The following is a 13,245-nucleotide window of genomic DNA, read 5'->3' on the forward strand; positions in this document are numbered from 1 at the left end:
AGTGATAGGGAGCATCCATCCATCACAAGGATGAACAAAAAGCTGTTTATAAACACTCTATACTGGGAATTTGTTAATGAGATGATTCCAGTTCCTACAAGCAGAGCAGGGAGGGGGGTCCTTTGTGGTTCAGAGGTTGCCAGTTCATGTCCCTCGTGCAATCAAAAGGTCCCATGCTGTGGATTTTTATGTTAAATCTGTGACATTTTTAATTTTCCCCGTGTTGACATACACGGAGACACACGTTACCGTCAAATGCTTTTGTACCCCAGCTTTAGTTTTCCCAAGTTTTCCCATCGTATTTCTCAAGTTTTTCCCCATAAAATATCTGAATGATTTCTTCTCGCCAATGCACATTTCTGTCCTGCAAGAGAATCCACAGGAAAAGAAGATCTTTGGTCAGGTTCCCGCATGTCCAGCTCAAACACAGGTCAAGAGCAACTGTCTCATTTGAAAGGTTCTGTTTACTCTGTGTGTATTTGTGTGTGCGTGTGTGTGTGTGTGTGAGGATGGAGGCTGGGCTGGAGCCAACATTACAAAAAGTGAGATAGTTGGACAAAGCGAGAGGACATTAGGGACATTTGGTGAAGCAGGAAGGCTCCCACCATCAGCGGTAAGTCCACAACCTCTGCTTACCTAGACAACTGCAACATAAACAGAATTGTTCATAAGCCAACGTAATGCTATTTAGTGATCGTTGACCTAAAATGTTACTGTCCTGCATTTTTGATTCAGTCTCATCTATAGGGGTTAAAAGAAGATATTTAATATTTAACATTATATTTTGTTAGAGTAATTTCTCTTGAAGATTAAAAATTCAACACTGAATTGCCATTTCAACATACCTGATAGGAACTGTGCATGCTGCATTAAGCAGGGTAGTGTGTGTATGTTTAAAAAAAACATATTTTTTTGATTTGATTACATCCAGCATATATAACCTCTGTATCAAAATAGACAGAACGTAGAAAAAAATGTGCAAACAATGTAGTTGAGAGTTCAATCTCAATAGCCTCTACAGATTGTAGGAAATGATTTCAAACAAATAATATAAGTAGACATAACTACCATTTGAATCAAATTTACATTCCTTCTCATGATAGCCAAAACCCCCTAACCACACTCTCTTATGCTCAAACATAAGCTATGGACTTTACTCATGAATGCTGAGGCCATTTTAATGTAAGCGGCAGTTTCCTGCGAGTATCAGTAAACAGTCCAGGCCATTATCGAGCTGCAGCTACCAGCCAGCAACTCTCTGATAAAGAGAGGAGCTGGCCACATGGAGAGGAATGGGATTTATGATATGCTGAATTTTCTCTAGGCTTGTGCTATGAGTGATTCAGGACTAATGAGTTCAAGGGTTTGCACATGCCATCAGTTGGTCTGAACCAACTGTGTTACATGGAAACGCTAGACTTCCCTCTATCTCTGGGGTGCTCGTCTCATTATACCGCATTCCTTTTTTGTGCGCACATTGTCAGGAATCTGAAATTCCCCCCCCCGTTCATCTCCCAAGGGGAGAGCCCTCATAGTCAGGCCTGTGTCCAACAATGTGACACCTCCAGAAGATCCATGGTGACATTTGCACGCTCCCCGATATTGTCCCCATCGTTTAGTGTCACTCTCAGCCCTGCTGCCTGCTCTCTACTCTCCTTCCATTCCTCAGAGGTCAGTTGGAGGAATAGCTGATGGCTTGTTTGCCACAAATGTTGGGTCGTGACACACTGCTATTAACTGAGAAATAACAACAGAACACCTCTTCTTTAGTAATGGATCCATGCCATTCCAGAAACTACCACCAATCTATCATATAGAGGCATTTGCTTATGATACACTACACTTTACGCAGATGATACTATTCTATTAAATCAGCACATGGGCATTATTAAGCCTCAGTTATTTGTTAACCTTGCTTGTGGCATTAATCCAACCAACTCCTCTAATGTTATGTTGACATTTCTGTTTTTTAGTAAAATATCTCAGCAACTATTAGATGGATTTCCATGCAGTTTGATGCTAATATCTATGGTGGCCAGAGGATGAATTCGAATAACTTGGGTGATTCCCTGACCTTTCCTCTAGTGCTACCAGCAGGTCAAAGTTGTCAGGGCCTGCCTCAAAGGAAAGATAAAATGTGGAGACCACACGTGACTCTTTAAAGTAGAATAAATGTATTTAAGAAATATAGTATGCACTCAGTTCATCAGTAATGTGTGTACTGTATGTGTGTACAGCTGTAAAATAAAAATTAAAAATAAAATCACACAAAGTCCAACCAAACCAAGTGACCTAGAGCGGAGAGAGACTGAATGCTCAGGCACCTATATAAATATATTGGTGAGCAGCAGTCACATTTGTGGTTTTGAGTGAAATGTCTCTATTGGGTAGATCAAAAGATGAAAGTTGGGATACAAATTCATGCCTCCCTCAGGATGACTTATAATAACTTTGGTGGTCTATTGACCTTCCTTGTACCGGCAACAAATATATATACATATATATTTTTGATACATTATGCGTTTTTGACATGTTAGACACAATTTACTTTTATTTATTTGCTATTTTCTTTTAGTTAGTGCTTTTCCCTAAAGTACAGTTTAACTCAAAGCAGTGTTGTCTTAATGCACCGTGATCGCATGTGTAGCAATTGACCCTTTGGACATAATCTTCAAAGGAAAGACACCGTGTAACTAGCAACCGAATTCCTGTGTCATTTGTCACTGAGATCGATCTAGTGAAGGCTACAGCTTCAGTGAGCATGATTGGCTCATCTCTAATCCTCTACTATCCACTGGTCAGACCTGGTTCCCATAATGAGCCAGTGAAAGGGATGATATGCGGGTGGGGGGACGGCGTTAATCCTCCGTAAGCATGCTGCATGTCAAACGTCCCTGCTCAGAGATTTACAGGCCAGTGTTGAGGTCACTCCTCTGTCTCCTCTGGACGGTTCAGGCCTCGACTCCTCTCGCTCTGCCCCGGCCTGGTTAATTGTCTGTGGGGGAGGCGGAGGTCCTCGAGTCCCTTAAATCTAACTGCTGTCCAATATTAACTGCAGCACAAACAGAACAGCGATAAACAAAAGGCAGAGTAAACACACTCCCGAGGCTTGGAGGACAAACAGAGACACACATACACAGCAAACACACACATATTAACCATAGTAAATAGTTCAAAGTAAGTAGTAGGGTTTGTGTCAAATACATTGAACTTGCCAAATGCTCCACAAGAAGCATTAGTCTATGAAATGTTCTTCAATAAAACCTTTTAACAATCGATGTAGTGATGGGAATTATTTTATTTGACTCAGCCGATAAAATTGAGAAAATGTTTTCTTTGCCCAGCCCAGCTGTTGCGCTCTGAGATACAAAACTCAACACACACATATACATATACACACACACACACACACACACCGTGAGTGTTGAATGTCCCCCACTTTGCACATGAGGGCATCCATCCTTCCATCCATCTCCGCTATCTTCTGATCTGTGAAGTCCCGACCAGGTCCAGCTGTTTGGACCTCAGTCCCATCCCTGTCCTTCCTGGGTGTCCCCGCTTTCCCTTTCGTCTATCCCCCGGGGACGGGTAAGACCTCCTCCAGCACTTCATCCACCGTAGATCAAGAGTCTCAGCTGCACTCTTTCTCTCTGCTTTTTAAAAATAGGCTGGGATATCAGCCTGGACAGCTAAGAGACCTGGACCCATCCTGGGGATTGAGGAATGTCTCCATACTTCCCAGATCCTTCATATCTGTGTGAATCCTCTGAGTAATTGTCAGTGTGTGTGTTTATGTTTTTGCATGTGTGTGAGAAGATAGATCCTGCATTACTAGCTAAAGAGAGGATATTCTGTCCAGATGAGAGAGTGGGCCGAGTTGGAGATGAGCTTTTCAGCAGGGGGGTTTCTCTCTGCCTCGGATGGTTACTGCTCCACAGAGCAGCTTCAGTACTATGGTGAGTCCACAGTGACACTTCTGTCTCTTCTGCTCCTTCTTCCACTTTTTTTTTTCGCTATTGTTCAGCCTGTTACTTTCTCTTCTCCTTCTACCTCTGTTCCTTCTCTTACTTCTCTAAAATAGGTTACTTGACATATTTCAGTTACAGTAATAGATAAAATACTGAAGATGGACTAATAAGAGACTTTGTGGTACTCTGTCTCAACTAGACTGTTGGCATGTGATAATACAATTAAAATAACGGTTGAATGTAAGCACAGGAAAGACTGGATATGCAGACATGAGTCTTCGTGTTTTATGGGATTTGAATGTGTGGAGACATTTTATTTGCAAAGCACTTTCGTTGTTATCGGGCAGTGGTAAATGAATTCAAATTCCCTGGCAGGTAGATATTTCTGTTTTCTACTGCTGCAAAGGGTTAATTCACCCATATTACTGAACTAGACTTGAATAACTTTGTAGTGCTCTCAGCTTTAACAAATTACACACAACCATCTCTTTCTAGAATCAGTGTCTCTGTAACCCTGGGTAATCCACAGAATAGCCATTTTATACATTATTTCTTCAGTAGAACGTAGTTCTTATGAAAAACAGTTTTCTCAGTTTTATCTGCATGGTTAGATACCACCAGTGTAAAGCAATATCTTTTTTGTAATATGGGTGAAACGACCCTTTACAGTGACACAAAAATCAAATGGAAGTCTAGTGAACAGGCCTATTAAATTGCTGTGACCTCAGTCATAACCGGATCACTAATATCTACACGTGTTTCTATACGCTATTACTGACTTTTCAACGTGTACTTTCAGAAATACTGCGATTTCTTCAACAGCTTTGGAGAAATTTGCATGTGTCAGCTGATTTGTTGATTCAGTCCAGCGCTGACTTAACCTGAGACTATGTGACTGCTGAAAGAAGAAAAAAAGCATTCTACTTACAAATGAAAAGTTGCGTTCATAAGCAACTCAGTTCAGTTCATTACCCTCCAGGGTTTTGCCCTTCAACAACTTATGGTGGCTACATTACCGAACTTTAGGTTGGGATTGCTATAAAACAGACATTAATTGGCCAGACTGCTGACTGTTTGTGACTCTTTTCTGCAGTTTTACTTCTACTGTCACATTACATTTGTACATTTAACAGTCAGTAACAGCCAAAGTAACAGCCAAAGTTCTGTTGGCTTGCTTTAAGTAAATGGGAAATTTATACATTATATTGTTACACAACAAGAATGTGAATGCACAACCTCATGTCATTCACTCTCACACTTGATGAATGAACGTCAAGCATTTATTTACTTCAGTAAATTACAAGTACTACAGTCACTTTAAGAACTTGGTGACACGAAAAAAAAAAAGTTCTTGAGGAGGTTCAGCCGGCTCACTGCGTATGCAGGGAGGCTGAGCGTGCATCGGAGGATCTATTTATACTGACATGTATCATCAACAAATTCCCCTTGTTGTCTCCCCTTCTGTCCTTAGTAGCAGTGGAGGAGGGGGCGGTGGGGGAGCTTTGGGGAGGGGGTAGTTTGCTGATGTTGTTTGGCTCCCTAGTGTGCGTGGGATGGAAGGGAGGCCGAGGAGTGTTTAGACAGTCTTCAAATGGTTTACAAACAGTGCGAATCACAGTTCTGTCACATGCCGAGAAAGCAAGGACCCCCCCCAAACCCTCACCGCCACATTCTGGTAAAGACAGGAAACATCTGGAGAGAGAATGAAAGAGAAGACAAAAGGAAGGAGTAAGGAGGGGTTCATTAGTGCCCTTTAAAGTGATGATTGTGTTGATGCAGCCATTTACTCGATCAGAGAGACTATTTATTACTCATCAATATTCAGTTAGTCAGGGTTGAAGACTGACTGGCAAAGTATTGATAGTACCAGCCCTTACGACACGTACAGTCTCCGACCTAACAGAGCAGAGCTGCCTTGTGTTTACCCCGCCTTTCGTCTGTTGTAAGCTGGGATTGGCTCCAGCCCCCCCGTGACCCTGTACGCAGGATAAGCGGTTGACGATGGATGGATGGATGGATGGATGGATGGATGTGAGTTAGATGAGAAGACTGACACCACTACACATGAAGTTATAGCCAGGAGACAGTTAGCTTAGCTTAGCATAAAGGAAGCAGGGGAAAACAGCTAGACTGGCTCTGTCCAAAGGTAACAGAAAGCACCTAACAACACCTCTACACCTCACTAATTAAGATGTTAGATCTCCTCTGTAAAAATGACAAGTTGTGATTTTACAGGAGGCTATGTGGTGGACTTCCTTGACCGGGGCGCAGTGATTTCCTGGAGTCTCCACTGGTTGCCTGGCAAGATAGTCACTAAGTCTTGTGTTAGGCCTGCCCAACAATCTAGCTATTGTCATCAGATCATCATAAGACCAAAATCTAAAAGAATACATGATCATATTGATGTTTTTGTCAGCCCTCAGCTTCATGTTTACCCATTAAATGTCCATCCCCAGCAGCCCTGAGACTCCTGAGATTTGGGTGGGCTCTCCTTTTAATCAGTGCATAACAGATCTCACAGCAGTCCCAGTCGTGCTGGTCCAGCTGTGCTTTAAGAGGCTGCCAGTGGTCACACATGTTTTCTCAAAGGAGACAGGACTTGCAAAACACAAGCTGCTAACGTACACTCCAAAGACGTTTCAGTCCATCGCAACACTGAACGGCAATTATAGACTGAATGAAGCGTCCAGAAAAGAGGATCAAAAAGTCCTAAATGGCACAGGGAGCTCTCAGCTGCATCCTGTTTCAGCAGTCTGAACAAGTTCACAGGGTCTCACTCTCGGCTTTTTATTGTATCCCCCAAGAGCCATAAAAGCATTAAGTCACAAGAGTCACGTAAGAACATATTCTTATGACGCTCTTTGACTTAACACTTAAGATTAAGATTGTTGCATGGAATCTTTATTCACATTTCTGGTCTTGCGAATGCAGTTTTTCTGACAGAAACTCCTCGGTCTTCTTCCATGTTTTTTTTTTATGTGTGTGTGAGAAATATTTTATATATGTATTTTTATGGTATTGACCATTTTTTTTTGGGAAGGATGCCTGCTGGACGTCACAACATAGTGACCGATCCAAGCCTCTCAGTTTACATGCTAAGTAGTATCTTGGTTATGTGTTGCACGTGGAAACATCTTATCCTGGTTTCAGAAGTCTAGATAAGGTCTTATCCTGATTTTGAGAAACCCTGAAAATGCTACTGGGAGTAGCCTACTCCCATTGAAACCGGGATAACAGTACACAGATGATGATGTATACAGGGAAATAAATAACCAGGTTTCTTATGTTCTACGTAAACATCAGATGCCAGATCAAAACCATGATATGAGTCAAACTAGAATAGTAGTGTGCATTGAAACACACTCATTCTTAACAGATATGTGGTGTTTGTCTACAAATCCAATGAAAAGACCAAAACTAGGTGTTCGTCCTTCTCTTAATATTTTGACTTCTGTAAATACCTGTCACAAATATATAGTTTCATTTCTTTTAAAAAGCTCAGTCATTTTCTAAAACAGCCCATTGCCAAGTAGTTTTTTAGCAAACATTACTCAAACAGGAAGAACAGTTTGTCATTTTGTTACGTACTATTTTTACCCACATTTACACATTTACATTTGGTGCTTGTCGTCTGTGTTTTAGCTACAGAGACTACAGTACTTATTAGTAGGATCAGTTTGTTGACCATAAGGAAAATATACAGTATAATATCACCATCCTGATCCTAAACCCATGGGATGTTAGTTACGGAAACAAAGGCACTTTGATTTGGTTGATTGGACAGAAAGGCAGCACCAGTGTGCATTGCAGGAAGCAGTAGTTCTCTAAAGAGTTTCATAAGAAGTTTAAGTTCCAAGTTCTTTAAATTTGAGGAACAACATACAATAGTCGCTTTGAATAAAAGCATCTGCCAAATGAGTAAATGAGTAAATGTTAAATGTCAGGTCTAAAAAGTCTTTGGGTAGAGATGTTATAAGGAAAACTGAACCAGATCACAAATCTGAACATGAAATAGCAAAAGCCACATCGACGCGGTCTATCTGTGTCGGTGCACAGTTCTCTCATTAGGTTTTAAGACCTACAAAACAATTAGAACAAGTTTTTGTTCCTGGACTTCCATCTTATTCCATTTCAGACATGCTGGCTGACCCTCTGGGCTACCCCCTGCAGGATCCTGACCTCCAGCTGCTCCCTTACAGCCAACAACAGTACAGCGCTGCCAACCTGCCCTTCTCCCTCTATGGCTCTCCGCCCTCCACCACATCATCTCCCTCCTCCTCTTCTTCCTCCTCACAGCTCTGCCATCCTCTGTACCACTACAGCCCTCAATGCCTGGAGGCCCCCTGTGATCCCAGCCCCGACCCCCACTGCGGAGGCCTGGCTCAGGGGCTTGGGGCGGTAGGTCTGCCTCTGGGGCGGAGGACACGGGTGGGGTTGGGAGGAAAGAGCAGAGGTCAGGACGAGCTGTGTGTGGTGTGTGGAGACAAAGCGTCCGGGTATCACTACAATGCTCTTACCTGTGAGGGATGCAAAGGTATTTCTCACTGTTCACTTTTTCTACGCTTTGTATCTTTTTATTCTTTTCTCCAAAGCTGTTTAGTTGTATTCTGAAATGTAATCTAGTAAGATTTTGCTGCAACCCCGCATGGTCCTTCTGTCTCTTGTTTTGCCTGGATGCTGTAGGTTTTTTTAGGCGTAGCGTGACTAAAAAGGCCGTGTATCACTGTAAGAGTGGCGGTGGCTGTGAAATGGACATGTACATGAGGAGGAAGTGCCAAGACTGCCGGCTGAGGAAGTGCCGCGCTGTGGGAATGCTGGCTGAGTGTAAGTGACCTCTGCGAGACTTTGACATAAAACAAAGTGATACTAAAATTGAAAGATTGATGAGAGTAATTAATACCTGGTAAAAATCAATATGCATTTGGCTGGTTTGACATGCATTTATTTTGGTTAGGCCTTCTAACAGAGGTGCAGTGCCAGTCCAAACGACTAAGGAAAGGAGGTAAAGGTAGAAGACAGGAGGAAGAGGAGCACTCAGACAGCAGGCGGGTCAGCTCTACCTGCAGGATACCTGGACAGGTACTAGAAAGCAGGGCTGAGTGGAGCAGTTTTTAGTCATGCTAGGGAATTTTTGTACAGATCTTCAGAGAGTAAATCCTAATGACTTTGATGATCCCCTGACTTTTGCTCATGAGGTTGACATTTTTGTGTTTTAGTGAAATGTCTCAGCCTCAGCTGTACTTACAATCACATTTTTTTAGACTGTTGGATTAGTTGATGAACTGGTCGGGCTGATTGTTGAAGGGTTGGCTGGCTGGTGATCACGTGGTTTGTTGATGTTTCAGAACGCAGATGTTAGTGGGATGGATGGGTAGAAGGTTGTTTGGTCAACATGTTTTGTTGGATGGTTGGTCATTTTGTGGTCTGGCTGGTTAACTGGATGGCTGGATAAATGAGTAGCTGTGTAGCAGGTTGGATGATTAGTGTCAACTCTCCTCCCCCTTTCCCACATTTATCTCTCATCTTAATGCACTTTCTACCTTGTGTTGTGTGAACTTCCATGTGCACCAGGCTTCTTCTGCCAGTTTAACCCGAGAACAGAAGTACATTGTGGACAGGATGGTGGAGGCCCATCGACTGTACAGAGCACAGGACAGCAGCCACTGCAGGGTACGTCACAGTGTGGAAACAGTAGTAGTAATAGTTGTACTTTCAAACCAGTTACCTTCTTTATGTTGCCCTTTTGGTTTCCTGTCTGTTCAGTTGTTTGAGTGGCCATGTACGCAAGAAGGGGAGGGCTTGTCTGATGTTGTATCACCACACTTGCAAAGACTGCTACAGTTTGCCACGGCAGTGCCAGGTAAGATCAACCTGAACGTACAACCTCAGAAGCTAAAATTGGCTTTCTGCTGTGTTCACTTAAGAAAGAAATATACAATATAACAACAGGAAAATCTGATCCAATTACAAGGAAATTTCAAGGAGATCATAGAGAGGTCTGTTGCTCTGTGGCGCTCTCCTACAGTAAGAAGAATAATGTAAATGAAATTGAAAAGCCTTTGTAAGTGAAGCCCTGCGCTGTGTTTGTTGCCGTGTTCTATGGGTCGCTCTAGGGATGGCAATGTCAGTCTGTTGGTCCACCATTTTGGTCATATCATACAACAACATGCAATAGTTGTTGAATTATTTCAACCACTGAAATAATTACTACTGGATACACACATTCAATTTCTCACTGGGATGAAATGTACAATCCCTTTTCCAAAAAAAGTTGGCACGCTGTGTAAAAGGTAAATGTGGGTATCATTGAAACTCTATATTTAATTGTAAATAGCTCAAAGAGAACTTATCAAAGAGTGAAACTCAGAAAATATTGTTTGAGAATTATATGCCCATTTCGAACTTGACACTAGCAACACGTTTCAAAAAACAAGTTGGGACAGTGACAACAAAAGGCGGGAAAAGTTGTGAAATGCTGCTGAAAGAAAACGCCTGGTGGAACATCTGACAATTGAGTAGGTTAACTGGCAACACGTTAGTAACATGATTGGGTATAAAAAGAGCATCCCAGAGAGTCTGTCTGAAGTAAAGATTGCATGGGGTTCACCGCTCGGTGAAAGACTGCGCTGGCAAACAGTACAACTATTTAAGAATGTTTCTCAACAAAAAATTGCAAAGAATCTGGGGATTTCATTGTTTTATATCATTAAAGGATTCAGAAAAAAAGAAGGAATCCAGCCCCACCATCAGGTCAACAACTACTAACTAATCAGAAATTTAGCACTGTCATTGTGAGCACAGAGCAACTGGTATGCCTCTAGACTCCAGTCTGTTTCTCTGTTAACATCAAACATGACCAGTGGCCTCTGGATTAGGATTTGTAAAACCAGCTTTGCCAATTTAATAAACCCTAAGCTACTATGAAGTTCCTAAATTCATAAGTGGGCAACACAATTTTCAGCAAATGTTTTTCATACTGGACTAAAAAGTCCACTTGTTGGAGTGAGACTACATTTACCTGCAGATTTGGTGAGCTAATGATTACTTACGGCACCAGGATCAGACTTTGGCGACAAGGGCAATATTTCTCAGAAGGGTCAATTCATTGTTGGATTTGATCTTTTCATGGGATTTGTGACAATAAGAAAATTAAGATTATCACCGGACTTATTCTTTAAATAATGATATTTTGGAATGATTTCTAGGAACTAAAAAAGCAAAAACAGATGACTGGTCATATTGTCATTGTGCAAAGATGATTTGTTTTTATAAATACATAATGGTATAGATGTACATACTGCTACCGTTCATCACGGCCACTGTGTTGAGCGAATGATAACATGTGATAACACAGACAAGGTTGTAAAAACATAATGGGACATCCTCAAATTCTGTTATTTAATCAACATTTCACTCCTAAAAAATACTGAGCTTATACAGTAAGCATATACTGAATTTAAAAATAAATAATGATATTATCTATTTATTTTTTTAACACACTCTTACCATTTCATTTATTTATTTTATTTAAATTTTTAATATATTGTTATTTTTTTAACACACCGCTTACTGTTTCATTTATTTATTTTATTTTAATTTTTAATATATTTTATTTTTTTAACACACACGCGCTTACAATTATATTTATTTCATTGTAATTTTTTTTAACACACACACACACATACACACACTCTTACTGCTTTATTTATTTTATTTTAATATATTTTAATTGTTCTAACACACACAAACACATAAGCTTTAATTACTTGTTTAATTAAATGTATGGGGTTGATTGTTCTTTTGTAGTTTGTATGATGCTTTGGCGATATTGTTGTTACACATTCATGCCAATAAAGCTTTGAATGAATTGAATTATTCCCCTCACAGGTTTTGACCTGCTGGATTTTTCAGACCAGAGCTCTCTCTTGTCTGCCTCTTCACTGGAGGTCGTGTTTCTGCTCTCAGCTCAGCAGTTCTCCCACAACCCAACAAGCCCCAGTCCAGGTGAATAAACAAACAGACTTTTTATGATTCCATATCATTCAAGTCAATATGAAGCAAGTTCCAGTCTGATATTTAGTAAACAAATCTTTTTCACCATTGTCAGCCCTGCAGTTTTTCAGTATGTCAACACACAACTGGCTGAGAAATGTAGAGTCGAAGGAAAACATCCAAAGTAGGAAGTCAGGTGAATCCAGACATGCAAAATATCGAAGATCTAATACGCTGTGAAAAAAACCTAGTTCAAACATAAACATTAACAATTTTCTATTTGCTGGTTTGAACAGGAGGTAGTGAGGATCTCTTTGGGCCGGTGGTCAGCTTCTTCCACAGCATGGCGACGCTGCGGGTGACGGAGGCTGAATACACCCTGCTCACTGCTACAGCTCTGCTCTGCTCAGGTCAGACCTCTAATTTGTGAACATTTGGCCTGAAATGTGCCAAATCAAGACTAATTCAACTACGCCTCTGAATGACTCACTCAGTTAACTTCACTCATGCAGCACATTTGACTTTTCCAGTAGGTGTTTGGCAACTTGAAGGTGTCAGTCCATGTCTGGATGTAAACACAAAGAAGCAGATCTCACCTATGTTTTAGTGTTATGGACCTGTCTCTCTCTGTGTCCCTGTCCTGTAGACCGTGCGTCCCTGCAGGCAGCCAGCTGTGTTGACAAAATGCAGGAACTGATCCTGGACCTGCTATCCAAGGTGTGTGGGGCTCAGGGTGGAGCTGCGCGAGGGGGACCGCAGCGGTTTGGCTGCCTGCTGGGCAGACTGACTGAGCTGCGAACCCTCCGTCACAACTACCTCCTCCTGACAAGACAGCAGCCTGGACACTGACGGAGAGGACCACTGTCATCTCTGGGAATTTTCATGGTAAAATTTAAGGACTAGACGGTTCTGTATGAGCTGAGAAATTGTACAGAAACATTTTAGAAAAGATTTTCACCAGATGTTCATCAGATGGTGTTGGATTATTTGGTCTCGTTTTTTGGAAATCACATGAACAATTTTTTCAGCTGACTTCAGTTCATTCAGACCTGCAGTCATTATTGAATTTTAGCTTATAATGGGAATGAAATTTGTTTGTGGACTGCTGCAGTTTGTTGGGACAAAATATATTTTATAGGTGTTTTTATAACTGTTGTAAACAGCTAACATGTAAACTTTCACTATGCCGAGTAATGTTAAAATAAAGCAAAAACTGCAAACTGGGTGCTAGCTGGAGTTCATCCTTGGAAACTTTCCCTTTCACTACTCTTCTGCCAGAGAGCTA

At 41.4% G+C, this 13,245-nt stretch overlaps 1 protein-coding gene across 4 annotated transcripts; it reads left to right on the forward strand.

Moving 5' to 3' along the window:
• Positions 1–461: 461 nt before the first annotated feature.
• Positions 462–13,185, forward strand: nr1h5 (nuclear receptor subfamily 1, group H, member 5). 4 transcript variants are annotated; one of them, XM_038723302.1, is made up of 11 exons: positions 462–613; positions 3,817–3,956; positions 8,104–8,502; positions 8,652–8,792; positions 8,923–9,047; positions 9,540–9,638; positions 9,732–9,828; positions 11,856–11,972; positions 12,076–12,156; positions 12,257–12,370; positions 12,607–13,185. In XM_038723302.1, exons 2-11 carry the CDS (start codon positions 3,860–3,862, stop codon positions 12,807–12,809), a joined length of 1,473 nt encoding a protein of 490 aa, XP_038579230.1. In that variant the 5' UTR covers positions 462–613; positions 3,817–3,859; the 3' UTR covers positions 12,810–13,185. The 4 variants fall into 4 exon arrangements, with proteins under 4 accessions (XP_038579230.1, XP_038579232.1, XP_038579233.1 ...); XM_038723304.1 differs by having other exon boundaries at positions 12,076–12,144; XM_038723305.1 differs by lacking the exon at positions 3,817–3,956 and having other exon boundaries at positions 493–613.
• The last annotated feature ends 60 nt before the right edge of the window (positions 13,186–13,245 follow it).

Source organism: Micropterus salmoides, unplaced genomic scaffold (genome assembly GCF_014851395.1).
Source record: "Micropterus salmoides isolate LMB-PRFRI ecotype aquatic unplaced genomic scaffold, ASM1485139v1 Ms_hic_scaffold_16, whole genome shotgun sequence".
NCBI classification, from domain to species: domain Eukaryota; kingdom Metazoa; phylum Chordata; class Actinopteri; order Centrarchiformes; family Centrarchidae; genus Micropterus; species Micropterus salmoides.

What these genes read in the sequence shown, in the direction of transcription:
- nr1h5 (XM_038723302.1), top strand. Translation starts at nt 3,860, where the DNA reads ATGAGAGAGTGGGCCGAGTTGGAGATGAGCTTTTCAGCAGGGGGGTTT. An exon ending in CCTGCAGGATACCTGGACAG is followed by an intron (nt 9,048 to 9,539) that starts GTACTAGAAAGC and finishes CATGTGCACCAG; the next exon opens with GCTTCTTCTGCCAGTTTAAC. An exon ending in TACAGCTCTGCTCTGCTCAG is followed by an intron (nt 12,371 to 12,606) that starts GTCAGACCTCTA and finishes CCTGTCCTGTAG; the next exon opens with ACCGTGCGTCCCTGCAGGCA.